The following is a 27,481-nucleotide window of genomic DNA, read 5'->3' as shown; positions in this document are numbered from 1 at the left end:
TCCTGAGTAACCTCCTTTTTGAATGCCACAGCACTGGCACAAGGCAGAGATGAGCAGGAGAGGAAGAGGGAGGGGAGGAGGAAGAGAAGGAGGAGGCAGATCAGACCACAACCTGCRCATTTGCTCACTCAGGGATGTGGAAGTCAGAGCTTTTCAAAGTTGGCCCAAGGAAATGTGAAGGGTTTGTTGTTACTGGCTGCTGAGCAAATGAGCTGGTGACTCATCAGCCTTTCCCACATGCTGCTTTTACAATTGGCCTGTTGGAGTTCCAGACAACCGAGCTTTTATCAGCTAAAAAGGGAAATGAGCTCAGTACTCTGGGTAAATCCAGAGCAATTTATTTGTAGACTGAGGACTTAAAGCTATAAAATGGTGATCACTTCCAAGACAGCCAAATTCCCTCTTGACACTGCATCTCCCTTTTGGTTTAAGAACATCCTGATGACCAAGGTCTTTTGGCTTTTCCAGTTTAATTTGATCTGGGRCATCTTTTTGATGGCTCACCCATTTCCTGCTTGTTCCTCTCCAATTGATTGTACAGTGCAGATGAGCTCMAGGAAAGAGAAACCAATTTACTCTGCCTTTCCTCAGGGCCCTTCTGATGCTGTAAGATGCTTGGCTCATACATGAGTTTGCATCATCTGATCTCTTGCGCAAAGGATCCCGGAATGCAGTGAGATGAAGAAGTCATACCACTGATGGTTTCCCTAAAAATCAGTTTTAAGTGTTAGACTTGGGACTTGTGGCAAGTCCAACAGGAAATGCCAGATCCCGGAAGCAGATGTGTACATGAGCTCCTACTGAAAACTTAAACAGGAATTGACAGGAAACTGCTGTAGGAGATGGGACACTTTCATTGCTTTATGAACTGCAAGGTGATTTTTGCAGAGTAAGGTRTCGTGTCTTTTAGTGCTTATCATCTCATCTGCCTCACAAAGGGATTTAGATGAAGGACACCCCAAGGTAGTATTTATATCTCTTCTAAGGCCCATGGTCCTGCAATCACTCGCAGCACAGCCACATGCAATGCAAACATCACACCGTTAAGAGTGTCTTTAATCCCCAGAGGTCCGATCTGAGCAGGCAGCTCGCTCAGGGCTGGCCAGATGCGCTTCCCGCCAGGAAAACGGAGGCACCAGCAGCAACACCTTGTGTCCCGTGACCCACAACTTGTCACCGTGCCCAGGCAAAGGCCACCCCGTCCTTCCTCTCCTGGTTTGTGTTCTGGCTTTATCCCTCGGAGAGGAGGGGCCTGTCGTGACCGCTCCGAGGCACCGGGACATCTCCCRGTTTGTCCCACCGTACACCGTGTTGGGTTATTCACGTCTCCCGCAGCGGTGAGCAACGTGGAGCGGCTTATGCAAGGGCATTCGGGAGAGCGCGGAAAGTCAAAGGCCGCGATATCCCGAGGAGGAAGGAAACCCCTCCGCCCTCGGACCCCCCTGTTTAGGGAACGCGAGTGACCCCGGTTGGGTCCCGCTGAGCCCCGCGGCGGGGACAGGGCTGGGGACAGGGCTAGGGCTGGGGACAGGGCCGGGGCCCGCAGGGGGCGCCACGGTGACACCCGCCCCCAGTGACGTAGCGCTCCCGCCGCCTCTCATTGGTCTCTCACCGCCCCACCCGGGTGGCTCCGCCCCCTCCACCGCCTCCGATTGGCGGGTGCGTGGGAAGGTCCCGCCCCCCGGGGAAGCGCCCCCGCCCCCCTCCGCCGGGACCCGGAGCGGCGCGGCGGGACCGGGGCGTGCGTGGGGTCATGGCGAGCGCCGTGCGGGGGCTCCGGGCGATGCCGGTGCTGCTGCCGCTCCTCTGTGCGCTGCTGCTGCCGCTCAGCTCGCTGCAGAGCCCGGCCCGCGCCCCCCACATCAAGAAAGCGGAGGCGGAGGCGGCGGCGCCCGGCGAGGCGCTGCGGTACCTGCACACGGCCGAGCTGGGCGAGGCGCTGCGGGCGCTGGCGACCGCGGCCCCCCCGGGCCTGGTGCGGCTCTTCAGCATCGGGCAGTCGGTGGAGAAGCGGCCTCTGTGGGTGCTGCGCCTCACGGCCGGGCTGGGCCCCGAGCTCCCCGACGAGCCGCCCGGCGGCGCGGCCCTGCCCGGGCGGCCGCAGGTGAAGCTGGTGGGGAACATGCACGGGGACGAGCCGCTGGCGCGGCCGCTGCTGCTGCGCCTGGCCTGGGAGCTGGTGCGCGGCTGGGACGGCGGCGACGAGCGCATCGTCCGCCTGCTCAACACCACCGACCTGTACCTGCTGCCCAGCCTCAACCCCGACGGCTTCGAGCGCGCCCACGAAGGCGACTGCGGCGGCGGCGGCGCCGAGGGCGGGCGGGAGAACAGCCGCGGCCGCGACCTCAACCGCAGCTTCCCCGATCAGTTCGGGGACGCCGAGCCCAACCTGGAGCTGGTGCCCGAGGTGCAGGCGCTCATTGACTGGATGCGCCGCAACAGGTGAGTGCTGCTCGGTTCCCCCTGCCCGACGCGCCGCTCCTGGGAATGGGAGACCCTCGGCTTGGCACCCCGGGGATGCCAGGCARCTTCCAGCCCTTCCTGGTGCTTCCCAGCTGGGCTTGGGGGAAAGGAGAAGTAGTTTTCCCACCTGTTTGTCCCCAGCTTGCTCCCTGCTTCGCCCTTCATTGGATCCGGGACCATCCTGCGCTGGGGAGAGCGTTTGGTGGCCCCAGTTTTTGTGTACCTGCCAAGGAGCTGCACCAGCCCCGCAGGGCACAGCCCGTGCCCTGCACACACCCAGATGTTCTGGCCTCCATGGCCATCTGCATGTCTCCCATCTCCCAGAGGTTGTAGCTGGAAACTTCTTGCCCGTTTTGCTGTGGGCTTGTCAGTGGATCTCGCTCTTGGGACTGATAATGCTTTCTCCACGAGCTGTGGAATGCTRCAAATATTTGGAGTTAAATGTGCAGCTGGTCTGTGTACGACCATGTTAACAAAGTTGTGTTGGACAGGGGTTCCTCTCATCGTTGAATTTCATGGAAAACTCCCTGGATTTAGAAATAATGCTCTATGCAGCATGATTTCCAAAAACAGGCCCTGTTTCTACAGCCACCTTCCCCATCTGTTCAGTTGAAGCACATTGGACTGAGCCTCGAGCAATGCACTGAAGCAAACTGTGGCCCTCTCCCCAAAATAGGGATAGAAAGAAATGCAAGAGGGGTTGACTGMTGGCCACARTGMACTGTAGGGSTGTTGSTTRACTCCARCCAACACACACAACATCCAGCATCRTATAATGTTTGCTTATGCTTAAGGAACAAAATTTGTGTGAACAAATAATCTTTATTAAGCTTGGTGGGTGGCAGTGCCCTTGGGGTTGGTGGACCAGAGGAACTTCAGGAAGTTCTTGTCCTAAGAATACTTTAGGACAGCTCTGGTGCAGCACTTTGCACTAAAATCCCTCCAGAGTTGGTTCAGCTCAAAATTAGTTACTAGGGCAACTCATGTGTATTTTTAATATAATTTTGAAAACACCTTGAGCTTTTTATTTTGTTTCTCTCACTGAGTACGTGAGGTRGGATTTGCTGTCAGCCAGGGTGGAACGGGAAGAACGTGGTGCTTTGTGTGTCCCTCTGCCTGGCAGCACCAGTTAATACTGGTGTAATTGTTAGGCTAACATAACTGCTGATAGAGAAATGAATGGGTAAACAGAACTGTTTGATTAAAAAGGGAGATAGTGGGTGTAATGCAATTTCTGTGCGCTATTTTAAGCAAGGTAAAAGTATTGGTCACATCACCTCTGCTTGGAAACCAAATCCCATTTGAGCAAATGCTCAGGAGAGTGCTTTTCCTCCTCAGTGGTGTGTTTGGTGCAAAGAGGAAGAACAGAGACAATTCCCTTTGGGATTCATTGAAATGCTTGTGCTGCCTGTGTTCAAAGTGAAGTGGGATACAGGGCATGTCCTGATACATTTTCTGGCTTGCAATTTTAACAGCTTTGTCTCACATCCAGATTTTGTTAGTGAATTGATTCTGTTGCATGTACCAGGTGTACTCAGAGCTTGACAAAGTGCTGTGCACATTGCTTTGCTTGTGGGGCACTGCTTGTCTGTCCCCGAGTTTGGGGGCTCAGTCTTAGAATGCAGCAGAAAACTTTTCCATCTGGAGAAATTCCAGATGTCAGTTTAGGGAGCCTCTCAGCCAGTCCTGAGAGCTGGGTTATTGCAAAAATCTGCAGATTTCCCCTCTGTGCTCCACTTGGATGCTGTTCAGTCCCTGTGACAATGCTGCTSGCTGTGCTGGAGGCTGGAACACGTCTGCCAGGATAGGGTGTCATGTCCAACAGTAGCTGACTCTGTCAGACAAGTGAGTCTGTTAACGTAACCTTGGTGTAGCTGCAGCTCCAGGTGTGCTCCCTGCACKAGGCTGATGGAGCAGGGTCCAATTGCTTCCACTTCCAGTGTGTGCATTTTGCCTCATTAATCCCAAACAGAGATTGATGGTTCCTAAGAGCGTGGTTTGGGTGGGAAAGCAGCAGAATAACTGGTTGGGTGGCTGTAGCCAACTTCCTGTTGAAATATTTCCAGTGTAACTCTCTCTCCCTTTCCTTCCCAACCTCAGGTTTCTGCTCTCTGGCAATCTCCATGGTGGCTCCGTGGTGGCAAGCTACCCCTACGATGACTCTCCCACTCACAGACCCACAGGAGTCTACAGTAAATCAGCTGATGATGAAGTCTTCAAATATTTGGCAAAAGCTTACGCGTCACATCACCCCATCATGAGAACTGGTAAACCCAAYTGCCCTGGAGAGGAGGGGGAGACCTTCCCAGATGGCATCACAAATGGTGCCCAGTGGTACGACGTGGAAGGTAAGCTGTGCTCACCTGAGGACTCACATCCAGACTAGTGGTGATTATCACAGAGGAAAGAACTGTGGGTTAAGTGGTATTTTTGGCTTTGAATATGTTGAAGCAGCTTGAAATGAAGAGAGGTGGTATCATGGGAACACCAGTTGATGAGTAACAGCTTGGGAGGTGTTTGTGGGGAAGAGAGCACAGCAAACTGGAGGATTCTTCCTGACCCTGTTAGATGGTGGAGAGTTGTCCTGCATGTGGGAGGCTTCATTTCCCAAATGAAACCTCATTAGGTCTCTTGATGGTTGCTAAAGGAAAGAGGAAATGATTGTATGGTGTTCTGTGAGGTCTTTTAATTTCTGAACTTGTAATTTTATCATTATAGAATAGCCTGCTGTGAAACCATGTAAAATTTAGATATGTAGTCTGAGCTATGCAAGGTGCTCTTGCTGAAAGTGTGGTTGGCAGCTTTTCCATGGACTGCTCTGCTCTTAGACCTGTGTGACCTGTTCTCATCCACTGGTGTGAGAGATCTCACACCAGATCCCTTCAGATTCTTCAGAAGGGATCTGAATTATGGACTGCTGGAGCCTCTAGGAGAGCTCATGATCACTTCATTAGGCAGCTGCACATGGAAGTGAGCTTAATAGGAGCAAATTACCTCCTGGTAATAACCCAAATTACCTCCTGGTGCCACCACTTTGCCTGAGGAGGTGGAGGTTATTGGCCTGGTTCAGCTGCACAGTGGGTTGCTCTGTGTGTGTTGGTTTGGTTGAAAATGGAATTTGAATAATAATTTATGTGAGGAGAAGCTGTCACAGAAAAGAGAGCTCCCAAGTTACCCCAATCAGGTGACTCCTCAGCAGATGTTGTACAGCCATGGCCTTGCCAGATGAGGCAGGAACTTCTGTGGTGAAAACACAACAAAAAACTTGCACAAATGATCTCAAGAAGTTGTATTGCTTTACTGCTCTGCTCTGCTTTCCCTCATGCTGTAGTTGAGGGATGATGGCAAAAGTGCTGAGCAAGTGTGACAGCCGATGTTGTTTGTCCTTCAGAGTTTACAGCTTAAGGATTTCTGGTAAGACATTGTGTTTCTGAAACGTGGGCTTTGGAGCCGAGTCCTGTGTTAGTCCTGCATCCAGCTTGCTTGGGAAGGTGGGAGAGGAATCCATTATTGGGCCTGARCACATCACCTCTGCTGCATGAGGAAGGCTGGATTTTTAGTGGTGGCTGAATCATTCCCCAGGATTTCACTGGGCAAATAAGATGTTGTGTTCAAATAAGATTTGGTTTGATCTCCTTCTCTACCAGCTRTCTCCTTCCCTCTACCCTGCTGAGCACACCAGCCCTGGTGTTTGCTGGCTCAAGGTTCATCCTGCTGCTGTGAGAAGTCCAGCAGGAGGAAAGTTTGTATAATCTGGTGACCAGGCTTATGAAGGARCAGGATATCCTGGATGATCTGTGCTGCTTTGTTGTGGTGGCTGYTGTTATCGGCAAAMACCTCAGTTGGGAGGTTTCTTTAAYGGCAGCTCTGAGGATTTCTGTCCTTGCAGTGAAGTGAGATGGGTGTGCTCTGAAGGGAAGGTGATTCCAGAGCTTTGGGCCTGTGTTCCCCTCACCCCAGAGTGCAGCATTTTTCACTGCAGGGGTGACTTTTTCTGTCCTCCTGCTTGGCTGTGAGACAGTTGTGGTGCTTATGTGTGAACTTTTCAGGCTGCCTTTGCTGGCAGTACAAAGAAATAGCACCATTTTCCTTTCACAGGAAATAAAAGGTGTGAACTGCAGACCAGATTGTTCTGTACTGCCATCACTGTGGTTTATATTGTATCCAATAGCCTCCAGCACCCAGTCTCTGCAGAAATAAACCCTTTTTCTGTGACAAGCCACAATCTCTGGCTCAGCACTGATGATTGTAGGCGATTCACAAGCAGAGATTAGAGGGAGGATGCACTGACGTGGACTGTGAGAGTGGAACATTGCTGAGGGTGACAGCAGCTCTCAGAGCAGCTCCCCCTGAGCCAAGGAATTCATGTAAAATGTTACCCAGAGAGAGCAGGGGTGAACTGACCAATACCACACGTGTAATTTGATGTTGTTACAGTTCACCCCTTCGGGGCTGTAAGCTTTAACATTTATTTTTAGTATTGGATGAAGAGGGGAGTCAGYTTTAAGTGGTGTGACAGAAGCAGGAAAACCATCACAAGAGGCTGTTTTGAGTCATCTGAGTTGCTCAGCTCTGTGCCAAGGACTGCAAAGGCTSGTGCTTGGATCAGGAGGCCTTTCCCAGTGATTGCAGAATTGAAATGTGTGCTGAAATGAGGCTGGGGAAATCCCAAACCCTGAGCTGAGCTCTAGAGGTGGAGAATCAGAGCTCAYGGTTTTCTCGTGGCCTCCAGATCAGGTTTTGCCAGCAGAGGCTYCTGCAAGCTCCAAGTGAACTAAAGCCAGGAAAAACAAAGAAATGAGAACATAGTGTTTCAACAGGTGGAAATTTTCCTGCCACATTTTATCATGTGAAATCAAACATGCTGGAGASCAAACTGCCACGGGATTCATTGTCCCAAAATTACCAGTTCAATTTTATGCTGGTGCCAGACTCCATTAACTTCCATTTCAGTTTGCAAACAGCCCTTTACATGTGTTAAATCGAGGTGGCAAGTACAAACCATGAGAGTAATTGCTAAGGTCAAGTGTGCACAGAGAAAKATGGATCTCTGCCAGACAGCTGAATTTGGCTCCTGCATTCCAGCTGCTGTAGATAAGCATGTTGGTGACTGGGATGCTTTTTAGAGGCTATCTCTGGTGTGCATGCTCTGTCTTTTCCTTTTTAACTTTTGGGGGGTTTTAACTACCAAGTGGCTGGTTCAGATCAACTGCTCTCCATACCCCAGCCCAGACTTGCATGTGTTCACTGTTCTTTTAACTGCTCTGAGCTTGGTGGCACTAAAAGTTGGCTGGGAACCACAATCAAAACAACCAGGTAGGCACACAGGTAACCTAAACCCACTTTCAACCTGAAAAGTGTCACCTGGTAAACACCAGAAATATCTCAAACACCTGGACATCAGASTCAAACCAGCCAGAGAATAACTTTTAGGAAGGGATTTCACATAAAAACAAACCTTCCAAAGTTGCCCACAAAATATGCTAGTGCTGAATTTAGTTTCTGATCAGAGACTCTTAACAACAAAAAGGCAAAGCACATCCTGCCCACAGATAAGAGTCTCTGATCAGAAACTAAATTCAGCAGTGATTCCCAGCCACACTGAGCTCCCAGCCAACTTTTAGTGCCACCAAACTCAGAGCAGTTAAAASAACAGTGGGTGCTGGTGGCATTGCTGTGGCAGCCTCTGTTTCTTGGGCATGGCAGAAAACCCTTGCACAGAGTGAGCTCTCATAGAAGCTCTCAGCCATGTCTTTCTCAGGATATACACAACTTGCTGCACTTACATGTTTGTATTTCCTTAAAATTCTTGCTATAATTCTTTTTTCTTCTTGAGAAAAGTATTGGCTTGATGGTTTGAGTGTCTGACTCTTCACATCTGTCATGAGCTGCTGGGCAGTGCTGTGCTGGTGCAGCTCTTGGGAGGACTCTGCCCTTCTCTTTGAGAAAAAGCTGCAGGGTTGGGCTGCTCTGGGTCATGCAGCAGCTGCAGTTGGAGGCCCAAACCTCACCTCCTCTGAGTTTTAATGAGTGCAGACTAATGGACCAGAACATTCCTCTGCCTGCTTGGTGCTGCTGCTGCTGCTCACTCAGTCTCATGCTATGAGACAATCAGTTCTGAGCAGAGTCAGCAACTTGAGCCATGTATTGAATCATGTTTCCAGCTTGCTTGGTGCCATCTGCTCTCTCTGCAGAGCAGACACCACCGTTTTTCTGCTTTAACTTATYTGCTGATGTCTGCTCCAGTGAGAGCTGGAATTAGTTTTCTGCATCGTGCAGTTTGAAAATAGAGTGTGTCCTTCTTGGCTGGCCTGGCAGGCTTCTCCTGGCATGTGGAGTATTTATGGTATCTGGATCCTCAGGCTTGACTCTAGAGAGCTGCATTCTCCTGGTTTGAGCTTGGCAGGGAGCAGAGGCCCCCCTGTCAGTGTGAGCTCTGCAGTGTTTGTGCTGCAGGAAATCTGGGATCCCTGCCTGCAGCACAGTCATGATGCACAGGGAATGGGTCAGAGGAGGGGAGAGGTTTGTTAYGAGCATTTCTGTGACCTACTGCCAGCCAGGGGCTGACTTGCTGTGACACTCAGCTGCTCATTTTCCCTTTGTTTTCCWTACTGATAGAATGGGTGAGGCTGAAACTTTGTTCAGTGTGGGCTAAGACACCCTGTGATTAAAATGCTGAAGTAAATCCAACAGGTTTTCCCAGATACTACCCAAACAAAGTAGAAGCACTGTAGTCTGGCAGTTTTCTACCTCAGGTGTGTATTTTCTGCTCTGCTCCATCAATGTGGTGCCCTGCTAATTGCAGGCTGAGTACAGGTCCCTTTTCACCCCTGTGGGTCTCTGCATAGCCAGGGGAGGCCGTGCAGATGGTATRTGGGAAAATACGTAACTCCATATGCTGCAAAAATAACTGTCCTGCTCTGCAGCAGAGCCSTGTGAAGGCCAAATATGTGCAGTGGATACAATCCAAATTTTCAAGAATGCAGTGGACTACTTTCTCCAAGAGACAGTTTCACCAGAATTGATGCAGCAAGCTCTAATTTAGTCCGTTGCTGCTCTATTATGGGTGAGCATCTGTCCTAAATTTGCTTGAATGGCAGATGAAGCACTAAATATGTTTCATAATGGTTCTGGTTTACGTATGGATGTTTTCAAATGCATTAACGWCCTGCTAGGAGCAGATGGTTCTGGGCTGGCAAATCGTTTCACTCGGCGTGGTGTTTGCTGGCAGGAGAGCAGCCTGCTGTGCATGGCTGTTCTGAGCCTGCTAACAGGAGCTGAATGAGGCTGAGGGTGGAATCAGACTCACAGCCCTTGTTTCTCTAACCCYTTGAACTGAGTTTGAGAGTTAGAAAGTCCTCAAACACTTTCTGCCCCCCTGTGCYGGACAGGAAAGTCTCTTTCCTGTTTTGATGTCAGGCCGTGCTCAAGCTGCAGTGCTCTCCTTCTGGCTGCAAGTGATGTTTGATTTGTTACAAAGAAAGCTCCGTGTTCCCTTAGCAGCACACTCCCAGGAGAACTGAGAGGAACTGGGACATCTTTGTTGTGATCCCATCCCACACATCTTCCCAGGGGCCTGTTCTAAATCCTACTTTATGCTGTCAGTCCAAATTTACCCRACTGCAGTGGGGCTGTTGAATTCAGAGGAGTGATGCTGGACTTTTTGGGCCATCACCTCTGTTAGAAGSCTCTTCTGCCTGGCAAATTGCTGCWGTTTTTCCCYTGYTCCTGACCATGYATTAACACAGCCAAATGCCAGTGCATTTGTATCAGGATGTTGCTCCATTCTGGCTGGTTAATTGGGCAGTGCCATGGAGGGTCCCTCACTTCAAGGGGCTTATGAATGATTAGGAAACTGCTCAGAGTGAGTGAGGTTTATTGGTACAGCACTAATACAGCACTTCAGTGGGCCAAGCAAGGGATGGGTGCACAAAATCTGCATTTCTTACAGACCTTCCTGCTGGGACTCTGCARACTGCTGCCATAACATCTGCCACAGGCTTTCTGCTTTCCTTCTCCTGGACTTGGCATCTGCCTCCTGTGGAGAAAATGCATAGCTGTTCTCTGAGAGAGGGACTTCTGAGAGTCAGTTCARCTCCCTCAACTAATCCAGAGGAGAYTCTGGGCCCCTGTGGCCAGGTGACCCTGGTGGGAGCTGTTCTGTTGGTGTGGAGCACCTGGGCTCTGGCTGCAGGTGCTGCTGTACAGCTTGGGGTGGAACTGTCTAGGAAATGGTGGCCAAGGCTGTGACACACCAGTCTGCCTGTGTTATATCTAAATAAGGTTGTGTAAGCCAGATGACATCGTCAGGCATGCAAAAAACATCGTGTGGTGTCTTACTGGCCCAACTGCCTGATTGAGTGGTGGGAACAATCCTTTCATGTGGTCATCTGGCTACAGTCATGTGGTGGGCTTTAGAAGAGTGATTCTGAAACCTGTTTCACAGACATGTGGTGGTTTTGGAATGTCCTTTTTATACTGAAATCTCCCAGTAATGTTTAAAGGGCTGAACATATGCAGTCTTTGTCAGCATGCCCAAGTCTGGCCTCCAGATCATGAGTGTTGATACCTGCAGTCCTCAGGTTCTGCTGGTTCGATTCAGTCCTGTTTGAGGATGGGGTTTGCCTGCTAAGGGTTGGATGTACACTTCAGCAGATGGGGTCAGGACACTTGCTGGGACACGGTGACCTTTTGGATTGGTTGCTCTCCCTGTGGTTTCTCTGAAGGGCAAGAACAGCAAGATGAGGTTAATACTGGGAAGCAGCTCTATGCACTCCTGTTCCTGGAGCTCACTGAGGTTTAGCACAAAGTTAACAAACTGTCTCCAGATATTGCAACATCCTTAAATTGATTTGAAGCTGCTGCTTTATAGAGGAAGTGTTGGAGGAGGCTGGTGATTTGGCCAAGAACAAGTTTCTCAGACTTTCTCAGGTGGACCTTTCTCAGGTGCAGACGTTTAGATAAGGAATTCTAAGAAAGAGCAGTTGAGGAAGTAGAGAAGGGGAAGCATTGCTGTCATACTGTCTGGAATTTTGCTAACAGGCTTTTGGGAGAAGAATTGTGTGGTCCTTAAAACTGATTTCAGTGAACACATTCGAGCTGCCACTTCCCAAGTTGATAGTCTGGTGTGTTCTTTTGTATCAGAAGCCTCAAGCTCATTTTGAGTGAAGTGACTTCTCTTGCAGGCAAATCACACCAATCTGGAGGTAGCTTGGAATGCTCAGGGAAGGACTTGGCAGCTGTAATGTTCGGAGTCTGGTGTGCCTGCCCTGGAACACTGGGTTTGTTGTGTCTGGGGGCGTAAAATGAACCTGTATGAATTTCCAAGAGCTGTGCTGATGAATTCAGCTGATGGAGCAGTGAGACCAAAGGGACTGTCACTTTGAGCTGGCTGTGGCTGATTTGAATGGCCCAGTGTTCCAGTTACAGCATGGGCTGTCGTGATAATCTGACCTGACTTTTCTGCTTAGGCTGCTCACTCAGGAGATGCTGTGTTGGGCTGAAGGACAAGGAGAAATAGCATCCCGTGGTGGGTTGTGTGTGCTTTGCTCTTGGGACATGTCTCTGCCTCCTTTTCTCAGGTGGGATGCAGGATTACAACTACGTGTGGGCCAACTGCTTTGAGATCACTCTGGAGCTGTCCTGCTGCAAATACCCACCGACTTCYGAGCTTCCAAAGGAGTGGGACAACAACCGGGAGTCTCTCCTGGCGTTCATTGAGAAGGTAATGAGGGCTGGGCTGGCTGTGGGGGTGGCAGCTGTGAAACCTGTATGTCCTGGTGGGCTGGGAGCCCGGTGTTCAGGTGCCCTCATGGCTTTGTTTGCTCTGTGAGTAACACAAATGCTGCAGCTGCTGTGTTTCTCTGTGCTTCTGCCACAGCTCCCACATTCCCCACAATACCAGGGCTCTGCTCTTGTGGGGTGCAGTGTTAGAGGGACTGATTAGTGCACATCTCCCTAAGTCATGCAGAGTACCTGGATGGTCTCAGTGCCACAAATCTCCAGCAATGTTCACAACACCAACACTGCTGAGACCTTGGCTTGCAGCRCCCTGTGCCAGGCTGTCTCCAGATGCCATGTATGAGTTGAGTAGGTGACAATTTAGGCTGGGAACAGAGGCAGCTGCATTTGCCTTGTAACCCTGCTATGTTCATATTGTAGTTTGCCCATGGTGATGAATTAGAGGATTTGTTAGGGAGGGTCAATTCTGAGATCATGCTGCTTTCCCAGGCCATGCTGGAATTCCTGTCCTTGCTATCTGGCTGAGTCCTGAGCCCTTGGGTATCTTTGCCTGGCAGCTGCTCTGCTCTGTTGCATTTGGGGCAGGGTGAGGGGGTATTGCTGCCTGRGGACACAGTTCCCCTGATGTGGCCTGTCTTCAGCCAGACTCTTACATTGTTTTCCTCAGGTCCACATTGGCGTGAAGGGCTTTGTGAAGGATGCARTCACTGGAGCTGGCCTGGGCAATGCCACCATTGTCGTTGCTGGTATCGCTCATAACATCACCACGGGAAAATTTGGTGATTTCCACCGGCTGCTGGTGCCTGGGACCTACAAYGTGACTGCTTTTCTGATGGGGTAATGTCTCTGTGCCCACACTGCCAACTGCTCCTGTTCCTTCTTGTGATTTCCCCCCCAAAACACCTTGTGTATTTAAAGGGCTTGGCTGGAAGCTGCAGCAGTAAATGATTCCAGCTCAGAGCTGCAGCTGTGTTTGCTCCTGCAGCAGAGTGCTGTTGAATGCACAGAATTTCTATCAAGTTTTTTTTTTTCTTTTACTGCTTGTGTCAAATTGCATCTTACTTTTGTGCAAAGGAAGGGAGTGGAGTAGAGCCACCCCAGTAGAAGTTTGTGTTGTCCCAAGCGTGGGTGTGAATGTGTAACTTGCCCCTTGGCTAACTCTGTGATACAACTGGGGTTTCTTCCCTGCTGAGCCTGTGAACTCRTGCAAGGACAGCAGAGGAGCTGGGTTTGGTGGCAGTGGGATGAGTCCCATCAGCTCGGTCCCTGTGAATCTCTCACAGTCATTAAAATCCCAGTGTGCTCAGGCTGAGGAGAGTGGRCTGGAGTAATGGAGGGATTGCAGGGAGTTTTAGCCTCTGTTCTGCACAGCCTCCTTACTGAAGCCAGTTGTTTTTTCCACAGTTACACGCCAGTGACCAAAGAGAACATYGAGGTGAAGGAGGGAGATGCAACAGAAGTGAACTTCTCCTTGCAGCCAACTGTGCTGCCACCAGCTCCCAATGCCACACAGCTCACGGCAGCATCTGCTCCTGTCACTGCCATCACCCCCACCACCGTGCAGGCAGAAGGCCCAAATCCACCCTCTGACCATCAACCCATCCAACCYGTGGATTTCCGCCACCACCACTTCTCGGACATGGAGATCTTCCTGCGGCGCTACGCCAACGAGTATCCCAACATCACCCGCCTCTACTCCGTGGGCAAGTCCGTGGAGCTGCGGGAGCTCTACGTCATGGAGATCTCAGACAACCCCGGTGTCCAYGAAGCAGGTGATGAGGGAAATCCTTTTTAGTGAGACACAAATGTGAGTGACACACCCTTTACACTGGAAGACTGGGCAGAGCAAAAAGGAGAGTAGAGCTGGYACCGCTCTTGAGAGACTCAGCTGCTCCTTGTAGTATCTTTATAGAAAGTGGGTGGGACTTCTGTGCTGGTCATTGAGCTCTGGGGAAAATGGAGCATGAGACTTCTTGAGACATTGTTCTTTTTGGGGTTGTGGGAGCAGAAGTGTGAGTTTTAGGTGAATGCCCTCCAGCAAAGCCTGCAAGAGCARTGCAAGGGTGGTGAGATGTCTCCAAGGTGTAACATAGTGGTTGTAATTGTCCCTGTGGTGTAACCTTGTGTCTGCAGGTGAGCCAGAGTTCAAGTACATCGGTAACATGCATGGGAATGAAGTTGTGGGGCGAGAACTTCTCCTGAACCTCATCGAGTACCTCTGCAAGAACTTYGGCACAGATCCTGAAGTGACTGACTTGGTCCAGAGCACACGGATCCACATCATGCCATCTATGAACCCTGATGGCTATGAGAAGTCCCAGGAAGGTATTGCAGTCTGTGCTGAAATATCTGTGGGGTTTCTAACTCTCAGAGCAAGCCTTTGGGGTCATGGAATCCATGGGAAGTCTGGAAGCCTTGCTGGAGCAGGAGGGCTCTCCACACAGGGGGAGGCTGGGAAGGAACTTGCTGTGTGCTGTGGGATGAGTGGGTGGACTCTGATGGATGCTGGAAGCTGTTGGGAAGAGCTCTTCCAGTCCAGCATTGGTATGAGCTGCCCCTGTTTGGGTCCCTGTATGGTTTGTGGCTAATCCAGAGATTATTTTAAAAAAAAAAAAAAAAAAAAAAAGATGTTTCTTTGACCCAGCTCTTGCTTGCTGTGCTTTGGTCCATTCTCAGTAAATGAGGTGTGGGAGCCAGTCTGTCTGCAGAGCGCTTGTCCAAGGATAACGTAGACTTTTATCATGAAGTTCAAACTGGCAAAAACATCCTTCAGGGAAGTCTTAGAACTACATGGCTCTTGCAGATTGGCAGAACAGAGACTGTCCAGAATCACTTTCTGGAAGCAGAGCTCTGCTTGGGTTTAACAAAGAACTTGTCTRGCTGGTTTGAGAAGGTGAGCTCTGAGGTTTCTGTGGTCGTGACATCCGGCTGCAGAGATTGTTTATGGTTCAGTGCCTTTCTGCTGCTCTGACTGCCCTGAGAGCCTGAGCAAACACCCACTGAAAGGGCCCCCAGCAYTCTGTGCTCTCTGTTCTCTTCTCTAACTGGTACTTGTAAAATCTGCAATAAGAGTTTGAAGCCTCTTCACAGAGCCTGAGCTTGAACTTGTGTTTCATTTTCAGGAGACAAAGGAGGTACCATTGGCAGAAACAACAGCAACAACTACGACCTGAACAGGAATTTTCCAGATCAATTTGTCCATGTGACAGACCCTACTCAGCCAGAAACTCGTGCTGTCATGGCCTGGCTAAAATCTTACCCTTTTGTGCTCTCAGCAAATCTGCATGGAGGTACCACGTCCAAACCAAGCTCCTTCCTCTCCTGGGCTTTGTGGGATGGGAGTTTGCAGGGGTGGCTCCACAGTGTTCTAGGTGTGCACTGACGAGCTCTTGTGCTGCAAGATGGAGCAGAAACTGGAATCAGGGTGAAAACCCTGTCCCTAAACACGTTTATAGAGAGTTGAGGCGACTGCTGGGAAGATCCCAACCACTTCTCTGAAGGGAGCATTTGGGAGMTGGGAATGGACTCTCTTGTCAGCAATTGCTCAGCAGATGGTCTGGGAATGGGATACAGAACTGTGGCTGTTAAAGGCCTCACAGGGTTTATAAAGGGAATGCAATCCTGAGGGCTCCCTGCCTTGAATCRCATAGCAGAACTACGAAATTTACAGTAATTTAATTATCCTTTTGGAGCGATCTAAATTAAGTCTCTGTCTATTACAGCTTACTCCCTAGACAGTTTTGTCTGCTGGCTTGTARCTGTGGTAACTTGCAGGTGGATGCTTTGTTGCCAGCATGTTTGGTTTGTAGTGCAGAAGTATCATGTGTGGGTGTGAGGGGGCTGGCCGGTCTCCAGCTGCAGTGGTGTCTRGGGTTTCATGGTGCTATTAGTACAACTTCCTTGGGGAAACCTTCAGCAATAAACTCCAGAAAGCTGAAAAACTGSATCATTTGGGTTGAAAACACCATGCATGTTGTAGGAAATTCCTCCCCTTGCTTCCACTTCTCTGTGAAAGCAAGAAGTGGAAAGCAARGGCTGGTTGTGCTCAGCCCTTCTTCATGAAAGAGCCAAAGCTTTGATGTTGTAGTGGCTTTGGTTCTCTTTCCCAACTACATGTGGTGTTATCTCTTCCCGTGCTTCTGTTTCTCCTGTCCACTGGGTTTAATACTTTGCTTAATGCCAAGTCTTAAGAAACAGAAGAATTGCCACTTACTGGAAAGAAAATTCCTCTATTCTACTGAGGGGTCACTGGGAAAGCACACAAGTATGAGCCAAAGCCTGTTTTTCCTGCAGGTTCTCTGGTGGTGAATTACCCCTTCGAYGATGATGAACAAGGAATAGCCATATACAGTAAATCCCCAGATGATGCTGTGTTCCAGAAGCTGGCACTTGCCTATTCCAAGGTAAAGCTCTACCAGGAAAATGGGCACATCTTCTGGGTTAACTCCTGGGAAACTCCTCTTCAGCTTCCAGGGAACGTCCTGAGCAGCTGGTAGAGGTGGGTGCAGGTTCTCCAGGTGAGCCCCTGGTGTTGCAGGCACAGCAGAAAGGTCCTACTGGAGACTCCCATTCCATGAGTGATGCCCAGCACTCTGTCTGCAGGCAGTGAGGGTGGAAAGCACTTTTAAGGGTGGTGGAAAATGCTGTTCATRGGCTGGGAGGAGAGCAAGGATATCTCTGGGTTGGGATCGGGTGTGGGTGCAGTCAGTGCTGCAGTGATACAAACAGTCTGTGTTTGGTAACCCTGAGCCTGTGACTAAGGGTAGAACAACAGTGGCTGTGGAGTGCAGACTCACCTTCAYATGTTGTGTCTTGTTTTATAGGAAAATGCAAAGATGTATCAGGGAAGCCCTTGTCAGGATATGTACCCCACTGAGTACTTCCCTCACGGCATCACTAACGGGGCTCAGTGGTACAACGTTCCAGGTAAAGTGCACCTTAAATCTCCTGCACTGATTGTCTTCAAGTTAATGCATGTGCACCTTAAATAATTCAGTCTGATCAGTCAGGAACTCTGCATTGGTCAGCTCAGATTAATGGGAMTCAGGTTTCTTTTATAACCTCTTAAATAATGTACCCAGATAAAGTTGTTCCTGGGGGAAGGAATTTATAGTGTAGTTTCTCTGGCTATTAGCAAAACAGTTTCAATAAAATTTTACAGCACTTTATTAACATGAAAGGTATTTACTAGAAGGAAGGTTATTTGCCTGCTCTTTTGGCATCCCTTTGAAGCTTGAGTCCTGCCCTGTGTAAAAGCCTTTTCCCTTCAAGTCTTTACTTCATATATCTCTACAATCTGATTTTTTTTTTTTTTGAAGTCAAAACTTCTTTTACATTCTTGTTGTAGGTGGGATGCAAGACTGGAATTACTTGCACACAAACTGCTTTGAGGTGACCATTGAGCTGGGCTGTGTGAAATACCCAAAAGCTGAGGAGCTGCCCAAGTACTGGGCACAGAACCGGCGGTCACTGCTGCAGTTCATGAAACAGGTGAGGTGCTTTGACCTCAGGCAAGCCAGAATGAACAGARTGATCTGCAAATGTTGATTCCTGGCCAGACTGGCTACCTGCTCTACAGAAATCACCCCCACCAGAGTCTGTCTTAACTACTCTCTCTTTTCAACACACCAAAAATCTGTATGAAAATAGCATCCAGAGGATGCAGGTGGGGGCTGTTTATGTGCCACTACCTTGAGTTTCCCTAGGAATGTCCCTTATATCCTGTTCCTATCTGAGTGAGGCTGGTGCTGCACACCTGGGGCGTGCAAACAAAGGTGTGGAGCAGAGAGTGCCGTGCTGACACCCTGAGCCAAACAATTGCTCATTGTACTCATCAGGTGATCTTTGTCCAYGCCAGCTGCTGGCCAGTCTAACCTGAACCCTTTTGGAACACGTTGCTCCTCTGGGAATGCTGAAAACGTGAGGGGTGGGAGGCAGAGCGAGGGCTGGCACTCAGCAGAGCTCCTTTGTGCAGGTTCACAGCGGTGCCTGGGGTTTTGTGCTGGATGCTGTGGACAAGAGGGGAATCCTCAATGCCACCATCAGCGTGGCCGACATCAACCACCCGGTGACCACCTACAAGGACGGAGACTTCTGGCGCCTGCTGGTCCCGGGGACGTACAAAATCACGGCGTCTGCCCGAGGGTGAGCAAGCCCCAGCACGAGGAGTGAACAGCTGCATGASTGACTTCCCACTCAGGAATATTCCATCAGCTCTGCCTGTCTGTAGCACACGTAGGCATGGGTGTAACTCCTGCCCTCTGGCCTGTGTGGAGATKGCAGTGTGAGGCTACTGTGATGTCAGACTGCTCACCTGGTGCTGCTGTACAATCCAAATCTTCCCTTATTCAGAGTGGATAACTTTTAGGGGAAATTCTTTTTCAGACAGCTGCCCACAGGAATTACTTCATCAGTTCMATGGTGCCAAAATTCTGTGTTAAGGCAGCCTGACTTGTTGTGTTGCCAGTCTGCTACGTAACCCTGCAACACCTGAACCAAAAGCAGCTCAACACYATGTTGGGCCCTGAGCTGTTCCCTGTCCTCCTGCCATTTCCTTGTCCCTCTGAACTGTTCTTGCTTCCCATTCCTATGTTTCTCACTGTGGGCAGGGGAGAAATTACAGTCCCATGTGGATGTGTAGTCAAGGAATGGGGGTGGCTTGTTGTCCAGGGTTTCAGATGCCTGATGTTTTGTTGTACCTCCTTTTCCCTGGGCAGGTATGATCCAGTCACTAAGGTGGTGGAAGTTGGCAGCCAAGCTGCAGTGCAGGTCAACTTCACTCTTTCACGGACRGACAGCAAAGTGGAGATGGGGAAAGTGCTGGTCTTAAACACCCCAGACACCAGCAACCCCAACGAGAAGGAGTTTGAGACCCTGATCAAAGATCTCTCTGCTGAGAACGGTCTGGAGCGGCTCCTGCTCACCTCCTCCAGRGATGTGGCTCCGTACCGATACCGGCCCTACAAGGACCTCTCCGAGTTCCTCCGAGGCCTCTACCTCAACTACCCTCACATCACAAATCTCACCAGGTGAAAAAGCAGCAGCTGCCTGAGCTGGGGATGTTGTGAAGTTGTTAGCCATGAACACAGTGCAGAGATGGGGAGCTCATCCCTTCCTTCCCTGTGCTCCCTGCAATCAAGGAATCCCTATGTGCAAGGACATGGTGGCACAGCAATGGCTTCAGGGCCTCGTAGGGGCATCCATGTGCTTTTTCCTTAGTTCCCCAGGGATGCCTGGGACTGGCAGTATTCCCAGCACTGATATCCCAAACTTCTGCAAATATCCCTGCTCCATGCTATTTTGTTTGTTTTTTAAATCCTGTCTGACACCCACCCTGCTGAAGAGTCCCTAGCAAAAATGATCAGATTTGACTCAGAAATCTCAGATGGCCTTTTTTCATTGTCTGCCTCCAGATTTAATTTCAGTAGTGCAAGACACTTTTGTGTGAGCTTGCCCTGGGCCAAGCTCTCTGCCCTCCTGCAGMAGACCAGCTGCTGCCATCCTCTGCTTTCCTTTGTGACCTGTAGCGCTTACCCTCTGTCAGCTTTAGAAAGCACAAATCCCTTTGTCCCARGGCCTCATTTGCTTGTTGTAACCAGGCACAATGTGCTCATGTGCTGTCCCTGCTGGTGCCAAGGCTGCTTTGCTGATCTGTGGCCTCTATTGTCCCTGCAGTTGCATCAGCCCTGAGCCTGTTCCCTGCTTTCCCTGCGCTCAGTTTGCCAAATTAACGGCATGGCTGTAGCAACAGCTCCTGCGTTGCTGGGAACAGGCCTCTTTTGTCCTGCTTTATAAATTAGTTTGGTGTCCAGATGTATCCTGCTCTGAAGGAAAAGAAGAAAYAAAACAAAAGCCACCAGTGGCAGCACAGAGGATCCAGCAGTTCCATGTTTATCGTGATCTCCAAGCTGTATGGAGATGTATGGATCATTGAACCTGGATACACTCTTACCCAGATGCTGGTGTTCAAATTGATGTTCAGAGTGAATTCTGTTCAGTGCTGCTGCAAATCTACCCTCGTGGTGTGGCTATGTTTTCCTTGCCTTTGCAGCCTTCTCGTGGGAGGCTGGCAGCAGTTCCTTTCACACCAGGATTTCTCCATGAGCTCAGGTTTGAGTTGCAGCTCTGTTGCTGACCTGCACTCCCATTTCCCATCTCTTGGCAGTTTGGGTCAGAGCGTTGAGTTCCGCCAGATCTGGTCCCTTGAAATCTCCAACAAGCCCAACGAGTCTGAGCCTGAGGAGCCCAAGATCCGCTTTGTTGCCGGAATTCACGGAAACGCTCCCGTTGGGACAGAGCTGCTCCTGACTCTGGCAGAATTTCTTTGCATGAACTACAAGAAGAATGCTGCTGTTACAAAGGTGAGAGGCCAATCAAAAGACCTCCTCAGAGCCTTCCAGCTTTATCCTGAGGTGGTAGTGCTCACTGGGAGAAGCTCCTTTGGCCAAAACTGGCTGGGGGCTTGTGGTAATTCCATGTGCAGTGGGGAAGTGTGCAATCCGTGGGACGAGTGGGAACCTCAAAATGCAGCTCCTAGGTGAAGATCCCAGGAAATGAACCCTACTAATTGCACTTTGTGCTCTTTTTCCATTTGCTCAGCTGATTGACCGGACACGGATTGTGATTGTGCCTTCCCTGAACCCAGACGGCCGCGAGATCGCGCAGGAGAGAGGCTGCACCTCCAAGATAGGCCAGACCAACGCTCATGGCAGAGATCTGGACACGGATTTCACAAGTAAAGCAGCTCCCATGGTTTGGTGGAGTCTTTGGGTTACAGGGTCTGCCTGTAAAGAAGGCAGTGCTCCAAGYAGCACAGCTGCTGGGAAGCTTCCAAAGCTCCGAATCCCTTTACAGACAGCAATTTGCAGTCTCTTATGTGCAAGAAACAAAGCAGAGTTATTTAGGAATAGGAGAGGTCAGATAATACCTGATGTATTTTTACTCATAATGGATTTCTTTCATCTCTGAAAAAATGCCCTCTGTTTATTCTCCTCAGAAACAGTGTCCTTTTTTTCATGCTTTTCTGGTTTCTGTGTAACTGTATCCATAGCACTGTATCAGCCCACCCTTCCTGAGGAGGAAGTGTTCTCTGTCCAAGTTTGGCTGGGATCATCCCAACTCCTTCCTTAAGAAAATGTCAATCTGTGACATTGTTGTGAGCAAGCACACATGAAATACCCTCTTCAACACRAAAGGGAACAGCTTGGGGAAATTGAGATGGTGCACGTTTTTTAGCTTTGCAGATGAATCCCTCCTATGGATAGTGTGGATTGGGTGTTTTACTTGATCAGTCAGGTGCATCTGCTGAGATCTAACAGATGCCTTTTCATACATGCAGCAGACTTAATTTCAGACATAAAGATGTACTTCTGACCTCTCAAACAGCAGAGGAAACTGTTCTCAGTTCCCTTTTCTATTTGTTTTTCTGATATACAGGCAATTACACCCGATACTCAGCAGCACGAGAGCCTGAGACCAAAGCCATCATGGAGAAYTTGATACTGAAGCAGGACTTCAGCCTTTCTGTTGCTCTGGATGGAGGATCTCTGCTTGTCACTTACCCCTATGACAAGCCAACACAGTCAGGTGTGACCAACAGCCTGATTCCCCTCAGGCTCATGTGACCATGTGCTGTAAGAGCTTTTTGTGCTCATGGTGTTCTGTAGCCTCCTTTGTGTTCAGCCCTTTGTATGTGGCGTTAACATTCTGTAAGTAAAGCTATAAAACSTCACAGTTTCAGCTAGGGAATCAGAACATTTACAATTTCTATGCCTTCAACAGTATTTCAACCTTTCCTTTGCCAGAGCCAGCATAAAGTCTGCTTTTGATACTGCCCCTCATTGTTAGAGGAAATCAGGAATGCTCCTGAAAYAATGTGTGCCACTGTTTAGGACAGAATCATGGGGTTAAAATGGGAATCTGCCCCTGCAGGGAATGAGAGATGCATGCTCAAAGTCTCACTTTTCTCATTGCAGTRGAGAACAAAGAAACACTAAAGCATTTGGCATCTCTATATGCAARCAACCACCCAGTGATGCATTTGGGCCAGCCAGGCTGTCCAAATAAGTCAGGTATGTGTGGGTGAATCCTTTACCCCCTGTCAGCTCGTGACTGGGGCAGCTCTGCCTGACAGCTGTGTTTTTGCTCTCACAGATGAGAATATTCCTGGTGGGGTGATCCGTGGCTCRGAGTGGCACAGTCACCTGGGAAGTATGAAGGTACTGCTGCACAAGGCTTTTCATCTCTGCTAAACAACCAATAAAAAGCATGTTTTCTCTGATGTCTAGGCAAAACTTTCCCCACCTCCAGCTGCACTTTGCAAAGCTTTATTAATACCTCTTTCCTTGTAACTGTGGTTGTGGGGATTTTTTTTTTTTGTTTTTTTTTTTTTCAGGATTTCAGCATGACATTTGGTCATTGTCCTGAGATCACTGTTTATACCGGCTGCTGCTATTTCCCCAGTGCTGGACAGCTTCCTAGCCTGTGGGCAGACCACAGGAAATCTCTCCTTAGCATGCTTGTGGAGGTGAGCTGCAGTCTGTGGGAGGAAATTCTGGCGGGGAGTGAAGTGGTGGGGAGGGGGAGAGGAAGAGAACAGCATGGAGAGTCTTTGTGGTTTTGGTGGTRCTGTGTAATTACAGATGTTCATAATTCAGACTGTTTGAGGAATGGATTGAGCACAGGCAGCAAGTGACCAGGGGCACATGTTTACACAAGAGTTAAATGTTTTTGTGGTGTGTTGATTGCAGTGTTGAACACTGTTAGTTATTGTGGGGGTCAGGGGTGGAAAGTGGGCTCTGTTTTAGGGGGAAAACCGATCCCATTTTAGTTAAAATCCCCCTTAAGCTTAGATCTGAACGTGAAGTGTTTGAAATGCTTTATTGCAGGTCCATAAGGGAGTGCATGGGATTGTCCAGGACAAGAGTGGCAGGGCAATTCCTAAAGCAGCCATTATTCTGAATGAAGGCTTGAGGGTCTACACTAAAGAAGGGGGCTATTTCCACGTGCTCCTGGCTCCAGGTTTTCACAACATTGATGCAATAGCCAGTGGATACCAGCAGAAACATGTCAAGGTATGTGACTGTCCATGTGGGATGTATTCCTCCATTCTCTGCCAAAAAAACTTCCCTGTCTGGCTCTGCATGGTTGTGCCTATGTTTAGCTGTTGATCATGTGCCATCAAGGGCTGTTTTCTGCCTTGACAGAATGGATGGAGAACAAGTTCCCAGCCTAGCAGGGTTGTTTTGGGAGTATCTTTTACTTTTATGGTGCTTTTTTTGACCAGGGCAGGACCAAGCAGATGCCAAGTGTCTCTCTTGCCTGAATCCCCAAGCTGTGAGATGACCTAATCTCTGTTGTCTTTCTGCAGGTCTTTGTACATGACGATACACCCAGCTCTGTGTTCATAATATTTGACACAGAAAACAGGATTTTTGGACTGCCAAGGGAGCTGGTTATAACTGTTGCAGGTACAGTGATGCTTTCTATCAAAGCTTTGAGCTTGGCTTTCTGCACCAGTTCATGCTGAGAGTGACCCTCCACTGAACTGGGAAAGCAGCTTGCAGGCTTAAGCCATTCTGCTTTCCCTTCTGAACCCACTCTTGTCCTTGCAGACTCATCCAAAAGCCCTTGGTTCTTCGTAGTAGGAGGGAGGGAGAGGTAATGTGTGTCATGGGGTTCTGAAGGGTCCAAAATGTGCTTTGAGATGTCTGGAATGGGRAGAGCTTGTGTGTATAGCTGGGAGATCTTGCTTCTTTTCCAAGTTTTTTTTTGGTGATGTGGCACCAGGTAAGCATTAAGAGATTATTTTATTTTGTCGAGGTGGCAGCTGCTGGGGAGGGGAGGGTGTGTGGGAGTTCAGACCCAGTGGTCTGTAGAGGAGCTCGGTGATAATCTCCTAAACTGCAAGCATTGAAAATGAAGTGTGACCTGGTCTGGGAGCAGCTCTCCTGTYCTCCATGACCCAGGAGGAAGGAACAGGGTCACAGTGAGGTGAAGAAAACAGCTGTGACTGTGGGAGGGAGGAGAGATGCTGGCGAGGCTGGGAGCCTCTGGTGTGGGGGAACATGGCAGTAACTCTGGTGTCCTCTCTCTCTGGCAGGGGCCAGCATGTCTGCCCTGGTGCTCACTGCCTGCATCATCTGGTGTGTCTGCTCCATCAAGTCCAACAGACACAAGGATGGCTTCCACCGCCTCCGGCAGCACCACGACGACTACGAGGACGAAATCCGCATGATGTCCACCGGCTCCAAGAAATCCCTCCTGAGCCACGAATTCCAGGATGAAACAGACACTGAAGAAGAAACATTGTACTCCAGCAAACACTGACACCTCCCGGGCAGGAGAGGAGGTTGCCATGGACCAGACCCGGTGGTGGGGGGCGATCCCTGTGGTTGGGTTTTGAAAAGTTARCTTCAGGATGTGTCCTCCAGAGGGGTGGGGGGCAGCTCCCAGCTTCCCTCTGTTTGCTCTGTTCCTGTGTACAGGCACTCAGGGGGTGTTGGAGACTGTTTCTGAGATAAGGACATGGTTTGTTACATTTTTTTGGGTCAAGACCTGGAGGTTTCTATGATGTGGTTTGAAAAGGCAGCTTTAACAGGGTGGCCAGCAGAGCTCTTAGCATTTCCCCAGCATCTCAGCACAGGGAGCAGATGGTGGGGAAGTGCCCCAAGACCTGCACGGAGTTGTGGTCACAACACTCCAAAAAAAGGTTTATTTACCTGTTTTGATTTTATGTTTTCCACTACATGCTTGGGCCAGGCCAGATCCTTCACGTGACTCCACATTCTGCAGAGCAGCCCTCAGAAAAAGTCAAAAAAAAAAAAAAAAAAGACTTTGATTCTCAGCTGTTCCCTTGGAGCTTTTCCCACCGTGGGTTGCTGTGGTCTGCTGTGATCTGCAGTGGTTGTGGAGCACCTCTGATGTGTCACCAGTTCCAGGCAGTGACTTGGCATCCTGGAGGCTGAGGGAGATGACATCGCTCTTGATGCGAGCTGGAGAGAGTCAGAGCTTCAGTGAACTCTGACAGAGCTCCACTGCCTGCCAGCTCTGCCATGCTGCTGTTCCCACTTCTGGGGAGCAAAGAAACTTTATCCCCATCACCCTGGTTGTGTTTTGTTTGCGTAATAGGCTTGGCTTCGGGGTCTCACGTTCATGTTCCAATAGCTCAGTGTCTGAAAGAGCAGCTGAAGGTTGTTCTAAGCAAGTGGATTCACTAATCTGTAGAAAACCTGATCAGTTTTGCTCAAATCCACCACTATTCAGGAGGAAACAGTGAAAGCTGACCACTGCTTTATATTTGAACATTATTGGAGCAGCAGGGAGAGGTCATGAGAGTATCCATGGCCCAACTTTGGTGCTAAATTTTGAAGAAAATCTGCACCATTTGCCACTGTCCACCTAGTACCATTTAATCACCGAAATTTGGTGATGRCAGGCAGCAAAATTCCTGCTGGCTTGGCTCTGTTCTGCTCCTGCAGCATCCCTGGAGTGTGGTGCAGGAGCTCCACCTGTGTGTGTGGCTGCAGCTGTGCTGCAAGGAGTGAGGAAGGRCTGAACTGTGCTGAGGGAGAAGGGAAAAGCAGCCAAATTCTGTTGTGTAGCACTTGGCAGGAGGCTGGAAAGAGGAGCTGCAGGCGCACATCCCCAAGACATATGGGATTTGTGGGGAATRGAAGGGATGTCCAGAAGGAAAGAATGGTTGAAGTGTTTGATTTCCAAAGCCTTTATGTATCTCTGATGTTCCTGTGCTTTCWGAAGAAGCAGAAGGCTGGGGTTAGAATAGGCACTTATTTTCYTGCTGCTCATTTTCTTTTTTAATTCTTGCCCCACTGACCTGATTTCTGGGGTGCAGGAGCCTTTGGTCTCAAGTTTGCCCTGAGCTGCTCTGTCCTCCAGAGGCCAGGGGATGTTCACTGGTGAAACCTGCACATGGTGTCTGTGTTGGGGAGTTTGCATCCAGAAATGTAACGGGGTCTGCTCTGACCTGGCCTCCTCCTTGGGGGAACTGTTGAAGGTTCTTGAGCCATGTCACCTGGGGAGGAAGCTGTTCTTCACCCCTACCTGTGGAAATGCTCTTCCAGAGCCAGATGCCTGTGGCTGTGCTGCCGTGGTCACCATCTCTGGTTCTGTGCAGGGACAGAGAGAACCCTTAGAAACCAGTGTACCTCCTTCCTTGTTCCCCAGGGAATCCTACTGCGAGAAACACGAGGTGTGGCTGGGAGGTGTGCTGGGAACAGGGAGATGAGGCTGARCATTCCCCATGCTCCTGTCCCACGTTTGGTGTGAAAGAACTGCTCTGGTTGCCTCGTGCAGGACCCATGAACATATCTTTGTTTGTTCCCAGCTCATTGCGTTGAGCAGGGGATGGGGTTTGGTCCCTTTTTGTCCCTTTCCCACATGTCACGGGCTGCAGGACACCAGCACACAGTAGCACTAATCCTGCCTCATCTCTCAACTGTTCCTCCTTCAACAAGARACACAGTAGGTTTTATTTAAAGTCGAGTTTGCAAATGGCTCTTAGGGCTCTGTTTGGGCTTTGTTTGCTCTGGCAGCAGGTAATGGACAGAGCTGGCCCTGCTTTGTCCCTGTAGCAATAAGTCCTGTTAGGAACCGGCCCTTTCCCTCAGAGTGCATTTCGGAATTAGCTGGGAGTAGCTGTGTATATTTAAGGTGAGTGGATTTGAGGTRTTTTGCAAACGTGTGAGACTTTTCTACGCAGCAGGACCAAGGAGGGTGCCTGGCTCTGGCTCCGGCTCCGGCTCCGGCTCCATCCTCGGAGCTTCGCACGCACTGGGGCTGTTCTGGGCACTTTGGGAAGGCAGGAGCGGCTCCCGTGCCCTCGGTCCATCCGTCCATCCCTGCTCCGGCCCGAGGAGCCGGTCCCCGCGGGCGCCGTCCCTGTCGCTGTCGCTCCGTGCACTTGTGCCTTCAAATGTACATTTTCAAAGGGACTTGAATCGCCGTTTCCTGGCAGGGGAGGGGAGGGGGCGGCGCGGGGCTGGGCCTGGCTCTGCCCTCAGCCGCCGCCTGTTTTTTTACCTGTATACCGAGATCAATAATCTGTATAAAACTATTTTGATGTCCACCTGCGTTTTCTCGTTCTTCTTTACGATGGGGCAGAGTTCGGGGGAGCGGAGTCGGAGCGGGGGTTGGGGAAGCGGGATCGGGACTGGGGTCGGAGCGGGGGTTGGGGAAGCGGGATCGGGACTGGGGTCGGAGCGGGGGCTGGGGGAGCGGAATCGGGATCGGGACTGGGTTCGGAGCTCGGGTATCGGGA

At 50.0% G+C, this 27,481-nt stretch overlaps 1 protein-coding gene across 1 annotated transcript; it reads left to right on the top strand.

Moving 5' to 3' along the window:
• The first annotated feature begins 1,703 nt into the window (after positions 1 to 1,703).
• Positions 1,704 to 26,204, top strand: CPD (carboxypeptidase D). Its single transcript, XM_057371976.1, has 21 exons — positions 1,704 to 2,442; positions 4,564 to 4,811; positions 12,045 to 12,187; positions 12,872 to 13,041; positions 13,609 to 13,976; positions 14,338 to 14,529; positions 15,327 to 15,494; positions 16,498 to 16,607; positions 17,028 to 17,130; positions 17,552 to 17,694; positions 18,179 to 18,348; positions 18,921 to 19,232; positions 20,369 to 20,564; positions 20,803 to 20,938; positions 21,640 to 21,789; positions 22,179 to 22,274; positions 22,357 to 22,421; positions 22,598 to 22,729; positions 23,091 to 23,276; positions 23,573 to 23,672; positions 24,305 to 26,204. Exons 1-21 carry the CDS (start codon positions 1,754 to 1,756, stop codon positions 24,529 to 24,531), a joined length of 4,104 nt encoding a protein of 1,367 aa, XP_057227959.1. The 5' UTR covers positions 1,704 to 1,753; the 3' UTR covers positions 24,532 to 26,204.
• Positions 26,205 to 27,481: the final 1,277 nt, after the last annotated feature.

This window comes from Malurus melanocephalus, unplaced genomic scaffold, assembly GCF_030028575.1.
Source record: "Malurus melanocephalus ecotype Western Australia unplaced genomic scaffold, MMel_1.1 scaffold_162, whole genome shotgun sequence".
NCBI lineage: Eukaryota > Metazoa > Chordata > Aves > Passeriformes > Maluridae > Malurus > Malurus melanocephalus.
Note: the sequence above shows the minus strand (reverse complement) of the source record. Positions and strands in the feature narration are given on the sequence as shown.